The 17,372-nt window shown below is 42.3% G+C and overlaps 1 protein-coding gene across 1 annotated transcript in view; it reads left to right on the top strand.

Moving 5' to 3' along the window:
* The window catches only part of HSPD1 (heat shock protein family D (Hsp60) member 1), a 131,229-nt gene that overhangs the window by 67,334 nt on the left and 46,523 nt on the right, over positions 1 to 17,372 (top strand). Inside the window, exons 7-9 of the mRNA XM_083155009.1 lie at positions 7,936 to 8,035; positions 10,166 to 10,411; positions 11,097 to 11,271. Of these exons, the coding sequence (XP_083011135.1) occupies positions 7,936 to 8,035; positions 10,166 to 10,411; positions 11,097 to 11,271 (521 nt within the window). The remainder of the gene's footprint in view (positions 1 to 7,935; positions 8,036 to 10,165; positions 10,412 to 11,096; positions 11,272 to 17,372) is intronic.

Below are 17,372 nucleotides of genomic sequence, written 5' to 3'. Positions count from 1 at the left end.
AGAAGACAAAATATCTAAGTCATATATATTCCGTAGCTTAGAAATAATGCAGAAATCCATTGACTATTTATGTGAAGCATCTCTTGACTCTGTGTCGTTTGCGTCAAAATCCATGGCAGCTGGAGTGACAGCAAGGAGGGCGTTGTGGCTAAAGCCATGGAGTGCCGACGCAAATTCTAAAAATAAATGAACAGCGTTACCCTTTGAAGGAAATTATTTATTCGGGTCCAAACTTGACGCCATGATCCAGAAACTGTCAGGAGGTAAAGTCCGGCTCCCACAGGACAGAAGAAATCGGTTTCCTTACCCAGGAACACCTAAACCATCTTTTAAAGAGGCGAGAATTTACAGGCCCGGAAGACCATATTATAGAAGAGGGAATCCAAACCTATCCCGTCAGTCCTTTCGGCAACCATTTTGGGAAAGATTTCAGTCTGACAGAGGTGGAAGACTATGACTATCAACATAGGAGCAAGACTATTGAATTTCCCAGAGGTCTGGAGAAAGACGATTGGGGACAGATGGGCTATTCAATAGAATTTGCAAGATATCCGAGACAAGATCGGTTTTTGAGATCCAGAACACCAAGATTGATGGAAGAAAGAAGAGAGTTGTCACTAAAGATAGAACAACTGCTGGAGATAAACGCTATAGAAGAGATTCCCAGGCGACATCACAGAAGGTGGTTTTCCTTAAACTTATTTCTGGTGAAGAAAACTATGGGGAATACAGGACAATCCTGGATCTGAGAGATCTGAACAAGAACATAAAGAAGATAAAGTTCAGGATGGAGAGTTTGACATCTATAGTGGCTGGAATAAAGAAAGGGGCGTTCTTGGCTTCAATAGACCTAAAGGACGCTTATTATCACATTCCAGTAAACCTCTATCACAGAAGATTCCTCAGGTTCTCGGTGTCAAACAGGCACTTCCAGTTTGCATGCCTACCCTTTGGGCTAAGAACATCTCCGAGGGTATTCACAAAGGTCCTGGTCACCCTGATTGCAGAATTGAGAAAACTAGGGGTCCTGATATGACCATATCTGGGAGATCTGTTAATTGCTGGAGATTCGGAGGAAGAAGTTCTACAAAGCATAGATCTAACATTGTCGACTCTACAGAGGCACGGATGTGTCCTAAACTAAGCCAAGTGTAGTCTTTCACCAAGCCAAAATATTCAGTTCCTGGGCGTCCTAATAGACACTGTAAACTTCAACATTGCTCTTTCACCAGAGAGATGTTTGAGAATTCAAGAAACATAGAATTTGACGGCAGATAAGAACCACTTGGACCATCTAGTCTGCCCCTTTTTTTAAACATGTTACCTCAAACCATATTTGATCCTTATTTTTTTGTAAGGATATCAATATGCTTATCCCAAGCATGTTTTACATTGTACTACTGTATTTGCGTCTACCACCTCTGTTGGGAGGCTATTCCCCTTATCTACTACTCTTTCTGTGAAAAAATTCTTCCTCACATTTCCCCTGAATCTTCCTCACTCTAGTTTCAGTGCATGTTCTGTTGCTCCTCTTCCTGTGAAGAATGTCTTCCACCTGTACCTTGTTAAAGCCCTTGATATATTTTAAAGTTTCTATCATGTCCCCCCTTTCCCTTCTCTGCTCTAAAGTATACATATTAAGATCTTTTAGTCTTTCCTGGTACGTTTTGTGATGTAGGCCATGCACCATTTTAGTTGCTCTTCTTTATACAGTCTCTAATGTATTTATATCCTTCTGGAGATATGGCCTCCAGAACTGAACACAATACTCTAGGTGAGGTCGTACCAATGACCTATACAGTGAAATTACTACTTCTTTCTTTCTACTGCTGATAACTCTCCCTATGCAACCAAGCATCTGACTTGCCTTCTTCATTGCTTTGTTACATTGCCTACCTGCTTTTAAGTCCCCTGAAATAGTGACACTTAGATCCCTCTCTTCCTCAGTAGTTTCCATTATAGTGCCATTTATACTATATTGAGTCTTTGGATTTCTGAGACCCAAGTGCATGATTTTGCATTTTTTGGCATTAAACTGTAGTTGCCATTCTCTTGACCATTTCTCTAATCTGCCTAGATCCTCAATCATTTGTTTTACCTTTCCTGGTGTTTCTACCCTGTTGCATACCTTTGTGTCATCTGCAAAAAGGCACATTTCACCCTCAATTCCATTTGCAATATCACCAATAAAGATATTAAAAAGCACCGGTCCAAGTACAGATCCCTGGGGTACTCCACTTGTAACCTTTCCCTCCTTTGACTGTACTCCGTTTACTACAACTCTCTTTCTGTCCTGCAACCACGCTCTTATCCATTCAACTACCTTAGAATCCAATCCCAAGCTTTCAAGTTTATTTAACAGTCTGCGATGTGGGACAGTGTCAAAAGCTTTACTAAAGTCAAGATAAACTACATCTACAGCCCCACCTTGATCTATTACTTTAGTCACCCAGTCAAAAAAGTCAATAAGATTTGTTTGACATGATCTTCCCCCAGTAAACCCATGCTGTTTTGGATCTTGTAAATTGCTGGTTTTGAGATATTCTACAACTCTTTGTTTTAAGAGTGTTTCCATCAATTTCCCTACTACTGATGTAAGGCTCACTGGTCGATAGTTGCTTACCTCTTCCTTGCTTCCACTTTTGTGCAGTGGGACTACATTTGCTGTTTTCCAGTCCTCTGGGATTACTCCAGTAGCTAGTGACTGGTTGAATAATTCTGTTATTGGTTTTACCAGCTCCCCTTTAAGCTCTTTTAGTATCCTTGGATGTATCCCATCTGGCCCCATTGATTTATCCACTTTCAGTTTTGAGAGTTCTGTGAGGACTTTCTCCTCTGTAAATGTACTTGTCTCTCCCTCAGTTTTCTGACTATACTTGCAAATTAACTGTGGCCCCTTCCCCTCTCTTTCAGCAGTGAATACTGAGCAGAAATAATTATTGATATTATCTGCTATTACATTGTCCCCCTCAAGAAAACTTCCACTCTCTGTCTTCAGTCTAATTATTCCACTTCTTGTTTTTCTCCTTTCACTTATATACCTAAAAAAAGTTTTCCCCCCTTTACCCACTGACTGGGCCATTTTCTCTTCAGCCTGTTCTTTTGCACATCTGATTACCTTCTTAGACTCCTTCTGTCTAACAAGATAAACCTCTTTGTCCTCATTCTTCTGCGTCTGCTTAAATTTCTTAAAGGCCAACTTTTTTGCTTTCACAATACTTGCTACTTCTTTTGCAAACCACAATGGCTTTCTTTTTCTTGTGTTTTTCCTAACTCTTTTGACACAAAGTTCTGTAGCTTTTAGAATTGCACTTTTTAATTTTTCCCACTTATCCTGCACTCCTTCCAAGTTCTTCCACTCTGCCAAAGAACCCCTTACAGAGTTTCCCATCTCTACAAAATCAGCCTTCCTAAAATCTAACACCTTTGTTTTTGTGTGCGATGAGTCAGTCTCTATCTTTATTTTGAACCATACTGCTTGATGGTCACTGGATCCCAGATTTTCACCCACATTTATGTCAGATATTCTGTCACCATTTGTAAGTATTAAGTCTAATATTGCGTCCTTACGAGTGGGCTCCCTCGCCAATTGCGGGAGGGATTCTCCTTGCAAGGAATTCAGCATGTCCCTACTTCTGGTGGAACTTGCAACAGGCAGCTCCCAGTTTACATCCGGTAGATTAAAGTCTCCCATGATTATCACCTCTCCTTTTAATGCCATTTTATTGATGTCCTGCAATAGGCTCTTGTCTAGCTCTTTTTCCTGACCTGGTGGTCTGTAGATCACCCCTATATGAAGAATCGCCTTCTCCCCTGTTTCTATGGTCACCCAAAGGGCCTCCGTTTTTTTCTTCAATACTTTGTATTAAGGTAGTCTTTATATATTTTTTCACATATATTGCAACCCCTCCTCCATTTTTTCCCATTCTGTCCTTCCTAAATAAAGTATATCCTGGTATAGCTATGTCCCAGTCATGATTTTCATTGCACCATGTCTCTGTAATAGCCACAATATCCAGTTCATCCCTTGTCATTATTGCAATTAGTTCTGGGATTTTATTTCCTAAGCTCCTAGCATTTGCACACATAGCTCTTAAAGTTGTGTTTGTGCTTCTCCTGCTGCTAGCTATGTTCATCTTTCTGCCTATATCTATTCGGTTTTGATTGGCATTATCTTCTGTTCCAGTGGATAGGCTTCCTGTTCCATTTGCCTGCAGAGACAATACCTCTAGGTTGGGGGAGCAGATTTCTTCATTCTTATTTGGTTCACTGCCCCCCTCTGCTAGTTTAAATAGTTGCTTATGAAGCTTCCAAACTTCTCACTTAATATTCTCGTTCCCCTTGAAGATGGGTGCAGGCCATCACTTTTTTATATAAGGCTCTGTCTTGCCAGGTAGCTTGACTTTGACCTAAATATCCAAATCTCTCCTCGTTGCACCAATTCCTTAGCCAAACATTGAAGTTTCTAATTCTCAGAGTTCTATCTTCCCCTTGGTGTACTGGCAATACTTCTGAAAAAGTTACAGTGGTTGCCACCTGTTTTAGAGCAGTTCCTAACTTTCTAAATTCATCTTTTACGGCCATGACTTCAGCATTAACCAGGTCATTTGTGCCTAGGTGGACGATGACATCCACCTCCCTATCTTTTCTTGCTGCCTTTACAATTCTTAGCATGCGTTCTTTATCTCTTGGAGCTGTGGCTCCAGGTAAGCACCTTACTTGTTTCTCTACTTTAGTAGCATTTCCCAGATTAACTCCTCTAATTATGGAATCACCCAAAAGAAGTGCAGTCCTTTTTGGAGGTGAAATTTTCCTGGTCCTACAGTTAGAAGAGGTAGAAGTCCTCATATCTTCCTGTTCTTTATTGCCTATGTTGGTCATACATTCCAACCCTGCTAGAGCAGCATATGAGTTTTGCAGTGTGACCACTTGGGGAATGTGTCTGATGCCCTCTATCAGTCTCTGCCTTTCTTCTGGGGGCTCTCTGAGGCAGTGGTGGTTGCAAGGACACAGACATCCTACGTAGCTCAGCATGCAGTTTAGCTATCTCTTCCTGCAGCAAAGAAAATTGTTTGCAGATTGGACAGCAGCCGAGTCTCCAGAATGTCTCCCTCAAAACAAATACATTACATCCACTGCACTGCACCAGGCCAAACATTGTATCAGATGTATGGTAATAACAATAATGATGTGTTTTGGCTTTTGTGTTCAAAACTCTTTTTCTGTATTCTAACTCACCTGCTTCTGTTTCCAACTCACAAGTCACTTAAATATTCAAGCTTCACTTTAGTCTGCAAGCTTCTCTCTCAAAGAAATGATAGACAGTTCTATATTCAAAGAAGGTGACATTGATTATGGCAGTACAATTGTTGGGTATGATGACGTCCTGCATAAAGGTTATACCATGGGCCCAGGCAAATATGAAGAAACTACAATGGTACCTGTTACTTCTGATCTGAAGAGGATGCAGGGACCATCATCTAATAGTGCTAAAAGACCCAATAAGAAGATCCATATTATGGTGGAGAAGAAATCCAGTCTGGAGAGTCAGAATTATGTGGTATTAACCATAGATGCCAGCCTGACTGGTAGGGGTGCACACATGACGAATGCATCAGTACAAGGAGTATGGTCCTTGGAAGAAGCAATGAATTCCTCAAATGTAAGAACTTCAAGCGGTCTGGGAAGCAATAAGACAATTGAAGAATTACACAGAGGGGAGTCATGTCAGAATTATGTCAGACAATGTGCGGTGGTCTCACACATAAATCATCATCAAGGAGGCACCAGGAGCAGAAAGCTGATGAGAATGTCAGAGGATATTATGACATGGGCGGAGAAATATCTTCTCTCAATGTCGGCAGTGTACATACCGGGCAGAAGAAATATAATTGCAGATTTCCTGAGTCGAAAGCTGCTGGATCCAGGAGAATGGGAACTGATCGAAGATGTATTCAGAGAGATAATGCAGAGTTTCGGAGTTCCGGAGGTAGACCTGATGGCTACTCACTCCAACAGAAAGGTGAGGACATTCTGCTCCAAATACTATCATGCCCAAGCAGAGACGTTGGATGCCTTTACAATCAAATGGCAGTTCAAACTAGGGTACATATTTCCACCTTTTCCCTTGATAACAAGGTGATAAAGAAGATACAAGAGGACAAAGTAGACCTGGTGGCAATCCTACCATATTGGCCACGGAGGGCTTGGTTCTCGAATGCCCTAAGACTATCTGTAGAGAAACTATGGAAGTTGCCCAACAGACCGGATCTGCTGAAGCAGGGTCCAGTGCTACACTCAGAACCCGCGACATTATGTCTAAGGGCGTGGAGATTGAGTGGCAAATATTAAAGAAGTATAATCTCTCATCACAGGTCACTGATATGATGCTGAAGAAAAGACGTCTCCTCATTAGCGTATTACAGGACATGGATAAAATTCATCGAATGGGGTCAGTTCTCAGGTGAATATTCCAAGATTTCCACTGGGGAAGTACTACAATTCTTGTTTGATGGATTCCTATTAGGTTTAGCAACAGCCACCATCAAGGCACAAATTTCGGCCTTAAGTGTTCTGCTGGATAGACCATTAGCTGAAGAGAAGATGGTAAAGAGGTTCAGCAGGGCCATGAAGAGAACTAGGCCTCCGATCAAGTCAATTGTGGCCCCGTGGGATTTAAACATATTGCTTACAGTATTAACCAAACATCCATTTGAACCACTTATAGACATTCCGCTCAAACTACTTACCTGGAAAGTGGTCTTTCTCGTAGCAGTCACCTCAGCTAGGAGGGTGAGTGAGCTACAGGCGCTGTGGATTGAGGAACCCTATCTGACTGTTTCCTGATAGAGTAGTGCTGAGAACACAACCTTAGGTAGGAATTGTGGGTATCTCAAGATTTCACCTCAATCAAGAGATAACGCTTCCCGAGTTTTACCCAATTCCTCAGAATGAAGAGGAGGCAATGTGGCACAAATTAGATCTGGTGAGAGCCATTTCTATATACCTGGAAAGAACCAAGACTTTTAGATCCACCAAGCATCTATTTGTAATTCCAGAAGGAATAAAGAAAGGAGGAGCACCAGTTAAGCAAACTATTTCAAGATGCATAAGAGAGGTTATCCTATTTGCCTACAAAAGTGAAAACAAAGTGGCGTCCCCTATCGTCCAGGCACATTCCACTCGGGCAGTCTCCACATCATGGGCGAATAAGGCGAAGGCATCTATTACAGAGATCTGTAGGGCTGCTACCTGGTCCTCGGTCCATACATTACGCACTTAATGTATCTACTGCCCACTTAGGGAACCATGTTTTGCAAGGAGCTAAGTCCGTTTGACTGGCTTCGCCATATTAAATATTTCATGCAGCTATCCCTCCCATGTGTTTTTACTTGGGTATGTCCCAGTGTTATGGCTGCCATGGGGATCGTAGAAGAAAGAGTCGAATTATACTCACCGATAATTCCTTTTTCTTCCTAGAGATCCCATGGCAGCCACTTATTGCCCTCCCGTGTTATTATTGTGTTTCTCCAGGAGTACGGAGACATTCAAAAGATACTGAGGTGAAGGAGGAGGAGGCTGTTATACCCAAGGTGGGCAGTCCTAGAGAAACTCCTGTCTAATCTATGGGGGAAGGGAAACATCCCAGTGTTATGGCTGCCATGGGACCTCTAGGAAGAAAAAGGAATTATCGTTGAGTATAATTCGACTTTTTCTAATTGGGGATGCTGGTTACCTACATGGTATAGTTGCTCCCAAACCATAACCTGGTTAAACCCCTTTATGCACTTCCACAATATTCACTTTATGGACAGGATAAATAAGTAGCATTCCTTTTTATTTATAATAGGAAACTTTAAGGATTTGGATATTCTGATTTTATTTAAAAATTGTACTAAACTTTTTTTTTTTTTTTTTTTTTTTTTTTTTTTTTAGGCTAAAAGTTGGACTTCAGGTGGTTGCTGTTAAAGCTCCAGGTTTTGGTGATAATAGAAAGAATCAGCTGAAGGACATGGCCATTGCTTCTGGTGGTGCAGTACGTAAATATCTGCTTATTGGCAATCTGAGAAATTTTCATTTAATATGCTACTCTTTGGCTTGTTTATTTTAAAAACAATAATAAAAAAAAATCTTCCATCATACAGGAAATAACGTAAGCCTTAAGTGTGTTTGAAAAATCTTTCACTGTTAAAGAAAACCCTACTTGCAGTTCCTGTATGAATTCAGACTGCTTGTATAGACTAGTCCAGTAGCTTGTATCTCCAGTCCTAAAGCATGACAACATTTTCATGTTTTATGGGTTGGTTTCATTCGGGATGCAGTTAAAATCCCAGTGGTTGGGATCCCGGCGTTCAGAATCCCGATGCCGGAATCCCGACCGCCGAAATCCCGACACATTCTCCCTCCGTGGGTGTCCACGACACCCCCTGGAGGGAGAATAAATTAGTGTGCAGAGCGTAGCGAGGCACCGGGCCCGCTGCATGGCGAGCACAGCGAGCCCGCAAGGGGGGGGGGCGATCCACGTCCCCCCCCCTTGTCGGCATTTCGGCTGTCGGGATTCTGAACGCCGGGATCCCGACCGCCGGGATTCAGTACTGAATCAGTTTCATTCATGCCCAGGTGGTGCAGTAACAATCTGATCTGCTTCCACAAACCGAAAGCCTCAAACGTGTTGGGTTTACTTTGGGTTTAATCCTTTGAGTGCCAACATCTGAGAGATGTGCAAAATATCCGTTAAAAATGCCAACTTCTCTCGCATTTGTTATATAAATTCAAATAAATGTGTAAAATCATATTTCCTATATAAGGTAAACATTACAGGTCATGATAAATAAAAAAATGTTTGCCAGTTTTCACACCTATTTTGACAAATTCCCTTGGTACACAAAGGGTTAAGAATGACTAGACTGTACTTTGATAGAATAATAACTGCTTTTAGAGATCATGTTGGCAATCTTAATATGAAAACATAACTGTGCTGGTCTAATCTGATGAAAATAGTCCTAGATTGAATGTTTTGTTTTGGGGGTGGTTTTTTTTTTTTTTTTTTTTTCAGAAAGGCTGGTGGGGACCCTGGACAATGAGAAAGCAGGTTGGGGCTAGAGCTGGCACTTCAAATTTAAAAGGAAGCTTTTCCCTTGCAACTTAAATGCCTATGGTATGGGCATGTTTTTAAAGGGGTTGACGGGCAGTCTTTTTCACATTTTTATTCATTTTCTGGTGACTGCTTTTTTGGATTGTGCAGTTGCTCAGTGACTTGGTGATTTGTGTCTGGGAATTTTGTCTGCTACATATAAGGCCACACCGAGTTTACTGACAAACGGACAAAGTCAAAAGGAAAGAAGTTACTATGGCTTTGTATTTCACTTGCGCGACAGTTGTAAAATTTAATTACTGTGTGGACAGGTAAACTCAGTCAAGCAATGTCTAATGTAGCAGAATAGACACCAGTCTGCTTTGTATATGCCCTTGCAGAGCCAGTGTGCACACAGGTCACTCTTGTAGGACTTAAGTGGGAGGATCCGGCTATGTAACTTGGGTATGTTTTCCTGATGTGTGACATCTCCTTGTTGGGTGACTGCTTACTTGTAAATTGCCTACTCCTGGTTGGATGACTGTTTTATTCAGTGTCTAAGCCACCCTGACATACAGCGTCAGGGTTTAAAAAATTATTTCTTGTGTAGAATGCTTTTTCAAGGCTTCTCAACTGCACATGTCTAATCCTTCCAATGCACCAGTAGAAGTTTGGGAGGAGGGAGAACTTGCGTAGACTGGTGTCATGCTGGAGTGTAAGAAAATCTAGGGAAGGCTTGACCAACCTGTGGTGAAACTACATATCCCAGTATGCTTTGCCACAATTTTAATATTCCCAAAACTATAGCAATGCATGCTTGTGGTTTTAACAGCTGGAATTACAGGTTGGACAGACCCAAAATGGAGTATTTCTCTAGTCATAGCCTAGAAAAGGTTTTTCGTGTGTGTGTGTTTTTTTTTTTTTTTTAAGCACTGTTTTGATGGATCACACAGTTGTAACTTAATCTGAATAGTTACTATAGATTAAGTGCCAGTTCCAACTCCAACCTTTCAATCCTTGTTGCAGTGTCTCACCTTACTTTAGAGAGAAGGATTTTAGTGTTCAAAATTTTAATAAAAAATCCTCTCTTAGGTGTTTGGGGAAGAGGGACTAACAATGAATATAGAAGATATTCAGCCCCATGACTTTGGAAAAGTGGGAGAAGTTATTGTAACTAAAGATGACACTATGATATTGAAAGGAAAAGGAGATAAAGCACAGATAGAGAAACGAATTCAAGAAATCCACGAGCAGCTTGAGTCTACAAATAGTGAATATGAAAAAGAGAAACTAAATGAGAGATTGGCTAAACTTTCTGATGGCGTTGCTGTAATAAAGGTATGTATGCTTTGCTTGGTCATGGCATAATTAGAAATGGCAACAGTTGTGTTTTAAGAAAAATCGGTACTTATGTAGTATCTGGGCTGCCGATTTTTTGATTGTATGCCTTAAGTTAAGGCATACAATCAGATGCGATGCGATATCGCATCGCATACGATGCGATGCGATGACCCGATTTTTCCATAGGATTCAATGTTAAAATGGACTGAGTCCATTTTAACATGGAATTCAATGGGAAAAAGGGGTCCTTTTCATACCCCTACTATCCAAGTGGGCATGGAGTTGGATATAAACCTGTGGCGAGCCACCGAGCCCGAAGCGTGGCGAGCGAAGCGAGCCCCGCGAGGGGACGGTATTCTGTGTCCCCTCGCGGGGCTCGCTACGCTCGCCACGCTTCGGGCTCGGTGGCTCGCTACGCTCGCCACAGGTTTATATCCAACTCCATGCCCACTTGGATAGTAGGGGTATGAAAAGGACCCCTTTTTCCCATTGAATTCCATGTTAAAATGGACTCAGTCCATTTTAACATTGAATCCTATGGAAAAATCGGGTCCATCGCATGCGATTTGGTCGGGTGCGATGCGATGCGATGGACCCGATTTCAAAATCGGCAGCCCAGTTACTACATAAGTACCGAAAAATCTACTCACTTGGTCTTTCCTGATGTGCTTATTTTCTTTAGGTTGGTGGAACCAGTGATGTTGAAGTAAATGAAAAGAAGGATAGAGTAACTGATGCACTAAATGCCACACGTGCAGCTGTGGAGGAAGGCATTGTGTTAGGAGGTGGATGTGCATTGTTACGTTGCATCCCAGCTCTCGACTTACTGACTCCTTTAAATGAAGATCAGAAAATTGGTATGTTAAGCTAAAGGCGTTGTATACTTAAAACAAAAACTATTAAAAGATATGGGTAAAAAAGGAGGACTGTTCCTAAAATATACTTATTGTATTACTCTTCATGTTGTGGATAACTGAGTTGTAATGATCCTTTTCGAAATACAATAACTTAGGTTTGCTTTGGTGCCCCAAAATGTGTGCATCACATTGATCATAAGGTTTCTGCTCCATCAGTCTGGCATATTATTTTCAGACATTTAGACACTGGCTCAGAAGTGAGTCACTTAGGGGGGATTTAAATGTTTAGTTTGGTTGCCCGTTTGAATTGTTGCTATGGTCAGGAACCCATCGCTTTAAATGTGCCTGCATAATTGGGTTTTAGCCACAGATAGTGTCTGATTTCTATCTAAAGTACTGATTAGGTCCACCAACCTAGCATTTGTGCTACTATTGACTTAGGACACATTTCACATTTTTCTTCAGTTTCATTTGCTTTATTATTTTGTGTCTACTGTTTGGGCTTAAACCGCATTCCTACATCGAGGGAAACCAGGGGAAGGGTTCAATTGCTGACCTCTTTAGGTACAAATTGATCCTGCTGCAGGACCACTGTCCTGAGAGGGTGCTTGCCACTGCAGTCGCTTAGATGTCAGCTTAGCTCACCCCTGCAAACACCTGGTTCAGCCCGAAGACCTCAGTGGTGAGTATGACCTGGCGTTCCCTCAGGGGGCACCCCGGTATGTGATGCGGCAAGATGGTGACAGCGATCACGGCATCCCTGCACAGAGACCGCACAGCCCTGTCACAGACTGGAATTAGGTGCTGCCACTGTACCTCAGGGCACTTTCACCATTTACAGGGCTGAGATAACCATTAATCACCTCCTGGGACACTGGAAACGGGGGCGCACATGCTGACCCTCTTGATACTGAGGGGGATGATTTAGATGAGCCCTTGCAGGACTCGGCCTGTGCTTACAGGCACTGCACCACTCATTATAGCCATTCGGGAGGTATTAGACCTCCTTCTAACGGAGTCTGTGGTGGGTGATCCATTCTTTGGAGCCCAGAAAAAGCAGCCTATTTTCTATCCAGAACAGGCTGATTTACAGGACACATTCAAGGTGCTTTTAAGCTTACAAAACAGTGTCTGCCTTCCCCTTCGAGTCGGCAGTGGGCACAGATGCTGATTCTAACCGTAGTTTGAAGAATCTCCCTTATACAGGGGACAGATTGTTTGGAAGCAAGTTAGATGATCTGATTTCAAAGCCTACTGCTGGGAAATCAACATTCCTCTCATCTACTCCTAATACACAGCGGCATCCCTTTTCAGGTCCCGTACAGCAGTCCTTTCGGGCCACTAGATTCCGCCAGAAGGCTAGAGGTGGCTCCAATGCGCAGAGGGGTTCTCGGACAAATGCTTGCGGATGACCCGAGGTGCCTTCCTCAAGAAAGACTTGCTCCCTCTAGGTCGCTGCATCTGCCAGGCCTTAAAGCAACTACATTTAACAGACTGGAGGTTGAGCGGCAGATTTTAGATCACAAGGAACTGCATGCGTCAGTCATCTCTACAGGCCAGGAAGCCGGTGACTTCTACTCATTTGGAGAAGATACGTGGGCTGGTGTGAGCAGTTGGAATTTCCACCAGCAGACTTTAAATTAGACCGCTTCCTATATTTTCTGCAGTCTGGCTTGGAATTGGGCCTGCATTTGGGTTCCTTAAAGGTACAGGTTTCAGCCCTCTCTATTTTCTTCCAGAAGAAATTTGCTTCCTTGGCAGAGGTCCAGACATTCCTGCAAGCGGTGTTGTGTATTCAGCCCCCCTTTATGCCGCCTACGCCTCCATGGGAATTGGAGGTGGTCTTAGCCTTCCTATAGTCATCATGGTTTGAACCCTTGAACTCAGTGGCGTTTAAGTTCCTGACATGGAAGACGGCAGTTCTGTTCGCTTTGGCTTCAGCACGGCCAGTTTCAGAGCTTGACGCTCTTTCTTGCAAGAGCCCATACCTTATATTCCACGAGGATAGGGTGGAGTTGAGAATGAATCCACTGTTTCTTCCAAAGGTTGTTTCAACCTTTAATTTGAACCAACCCCTTGTGGTTCCAGCCGGTGGGCCTCACTCCGACATTCCTGCTACATTGGATGTGGTCCGAGTTCTCAGGTTGTACAGAGGAATGGCTAGGCTTCGCAAGACAGATTCCCTCTTTGTTCATATGGTGCCCAGAAAAAAGGTCATCCAGCCTTTTTGTGTTATGTGGGGTGCTGGTTGCATATCGCCACATTCAAACATTATCTATGTAACCGTTAAATCCTTTTCTCATACTTTCCATTCCTTCGGGCACAGTTTTCATGTTAACTGGCTTATGGGGAGGAAGTAGAGGGGAGAAGCTAGTACACTCAGTCAAAGAGCTTCTATGTGCCTGTCTCCTGCAAATGCCTTCTCACATACGTTCTGATGAATCCCAAGTATCCCATATGGACTTAGAGAAAAGGAATTACTGGTAGGTATTAAAATCCTATTTTCAAGATGACAAACATGCAAAAAACACCATACCTTTTTGTATGTACAAATTGCCCAGTAAGATGCCTTGCTGAGAATGAATTTAAATTATGTGCGTGCCCAAAGTCAGCCAATGATATCACGATTTCTAGCAACTGTATCAGAGCAGTAATAGTAAATAGACACTGTAGGGAAACCGAGGAAAGGATTACAATGGGAACAATGCTGCATAGCACTTCAAGAGCATGACAGACTTCAATAAACCCTGTAATCGGTGTATCCAAAGAGCTTCGCATTGGAGTTTACGATCACCTTCATGTACTATTTTCTGTATGTGGTCAATCATAGTTACATAGTAGGTAAGGCTGAAAAAAAGACTTGCCTCCATCTAGTTCAACCAGGTATAGATATCCATTGCTGATTTGGAAGGTTCTGATATTTTACAGACAGATTATATTTCTTATTTGTACCCATGGATGTTTTTCTCAAGTAAATGTTTGTCCAACTTTGCCTTGAATGCATTTAATGAGCCAGCTGTTACCACTTCTCTGGGAAGAGAGTTTCATACAATGCTCGCCAACCTTGTGAAAATTTACAAAATGGTGTGTAACAGGCTGATCCCTTGTGCCACACAATAATGCTTTCCTTATAATGGACTTGTGGACAGTCATACGGTCTTAAGCTGGGTACACATATATACAATTGTCGGGCTGTTCTTCCGTTCTGGGTCGGACAGCCGTTCAATTGTATAGGTGTGTACGCTGTCCTGTACAAGCGATAAACGGCAAAAAACGGTCTTGTCCGTCCATACTCGGTCGGTCGACGGTTCTTTGCTGTTTAATTTTCATCCGACAGGACGGCCTCATATCGGAACAAAAGTGCAGTGTGTACGCAAGTTCGATCGATATGATGGCCGTTCTTGCGACTATACTGCCAAAGCTGGAACGCCCATGTGGGTGTTCCATAGCTACATGATCTCTCCTACAGATATAGTTACTATAATAAGTACATTGCATTCAGAACACACACATGAATAAATCATGTGTGGAGGTGAAAGGGTTAATGTAGTTCACGGAGCCGTGGCTCAGCTGCTCATGATATATCAGGCTGTCACAACATAAAGGAATTTGAGAGGCACAAGCAGACAGACAATAGCCCTTAAAATGAAGGATAATACAAGGCACAGTTGCTAATATTTCAATATGCATTACATAATGTGACACACACGGATCACCAAACTGCTATAAAGTCGTTATGCGACTACATGGTGACTACCGCAAACTGACTATACTCGCATACCCGGCTTTATAGCAGTTTGGCAGGGTGACTACTGCAAACTGACTATACTCGCATATCCGGCTTTATAGAAGTTTAGTGATCCGTGTGTGTCACATTATGTAATGCATATTGAAATATTAGCAACTGTGCCTTGTATTTTCCTTAGCCATTTTAAGGGCTATTGTCTGTCTGCTTGTGCCTCTCAAATTTTAACTGCGGGACCAGACCGGCATTTCTATACAGAAGTTTAGTAGACGCGTACCCCGTCACTTTTGTTTAGGTTCTGTACTCACGCCTCTTTGTTTTGGTATGCCCTTAACCCAGCCCATTATGATGATTTTGTTCATATATATCGTGTCAAAAGCCCAAATCGAGAGAGTGTGTACGGTAGTACAATCTTTTTCTTGCGACTGTTTGGACGGGAGTACATCGGACGTCGCAAGTAAAATTGTACAGGTGTGTGTGCGCGTGATCGGTTGATGTTTGTGGACGGTCCGACAGGAGTACGGTCGGCCACACGGTTGCAAGAAACAGGGATTGTATATATGTGTACCCAGCTTTAGAACTTTTGGAAGAAAAAGCTTGTCCTTGGCGTACTGCACCTAATGACGTCTAACATATAACTTTTAATGGAGATATAAAAAACCTGTGAAATCTATAAAAACACACAACTCATGAAGTGATAGATCAAAGTAGAATAAGAAAAGAGTACATTTCTAAAATAAGGTGGCGAGCAAGTGGTACACTTTAACTTGTGTGTATCAATATGAAAAAAGGATTGCCACTTTCCAGCGGTTAATTGAAATCTCAAATTTTTTTTTATTTTTTTTTTATTTCATTTGAAAGTTGTATATAGTCTTTTAGACGGGTCACATTTTTATTGTACATTTTAACTTTCACACTGCAACATGGTCTACTTCAGGTGTGGCACTTTGTTACCTATCATTTAGATCAGGCATGTCCAACGTTGGCCCTCCAGATGTTGTGAAACTACACATCCCAGCATGCTTTGCCACAGTTTTGCTATTAGAGAATTCTAAAACTATTGCAATGCATGCTGGGATGTGTAGTTTTCAAAACATCTGGAGGGCCAACGTTTGGACATGCCTGATTTAGATAGTGGGTTAAATACTCAAGTCTAAAATGGTACGGTCTCCCTCCTGTGATTCACAGCAATGAGATGCCACAGGTGCTAAACTGCTAGTCTGGTAAGCCACATATAGGGTCAGCCGATTGATATGACAAAGCTGTACAGTGTAGAAGAGCAATAACTGTCCCTATAAGGGCTACACTGGCCAAATGCTGGATAAGTATGTCAGGCAATCACGGTTGCACAGCTATATGTATGAAATAAAGCATAATAGCCAGCCCTGTGTGTGGCCAGTAGGTAACTTCTATCTGGGTGCTATGTAGCATGGTGCCAAAGAAATCTAAATAGGGGTTGGGATCATTTGGTGTGCAGCATGATGGTCGACAGTCATTAGGTTGACATGGGAAAAGGTCGACCTGGTTCTAGGTTGAAAGAAACTACAAAGATAGATGGCGCAAATGGACACACTCAGTATTCCAGTTTTGTTAAAAAATACATGTGTTTTTTATTTAATAAATCTCTAGATAAAAGTAAGGCACCGGCCGGTGAGACCAAATATCAAAACCTCAATTACATACAATTACAAACACATAAATTAATAGCACAGTTTTACAGTACTCTCAGGTTAACACCAATCACTCACTGAGTGACTTTTAGCAGTAGTGTGGTGTAGCCTTTGATGAAAGCAGAAAGAGCTAAGTAGCTATTAGCTTGATTTTAGCATGCATGGAGTTAGTCATTTATTCCTGTCCAACAAGGGTTAATGACAATTATTTAGAGAGGCGGGCTGCCTGTTTTTTAATGTAAGGAAAAATTCCAATCTGCACTCATTGGCTCTTGTTCAATAATGGTTAGTAACTCAGTCACACACAAGCTTGTTAGCAAGTATTGATTAATGCAGAGAAGAAGGAGTGATATACTTATTCTCCTGTAGCTGCAAAGGTGCTGTGATTTGTAATCCACTTTGTAGGGGTTAGATGCCCACGCCTCAAGTGGGTTCCCGGCTGCGCTGTCTCCAGTATCGCCAGCCTTATCTGGAACTCTCTGCTCCGGCTTCCGGGGTCTCCCAAACAGCGGTGGTTCCTGGGTTCCTGTAACAGGCACTCGTCGATAACTCGTTTCCCCACCTAACGAAGTGTCAGCGGCTTCATCAGATGACGTGACTGTGTCCCGTCTCTACTATTTTACACGGTGTGCACCGCCCTTGTGAGCGTTTCTACTTTGTTCTTTTCGCCAGTTTCCCGGCTTCAG

This window comes from Crinia signifera, chromosome 7 (genome assembly GCF_055691185.1).
Source record: "Crinia signifera chromosome 7, ASM5569118v1, whole genome shotgun sequence".
Classification (NCBI taxonomy): domain Eukaryota; kingdom Metazoa; phylum Chordata; class Amphibia; order Anura; family Myobatrachidae; genus Crinia; species Crinia signifera.
Note: the sequence above shows the minus strand (reverse complement) of the source record. Positions and strands in the feature narration are given on the sequence as shown.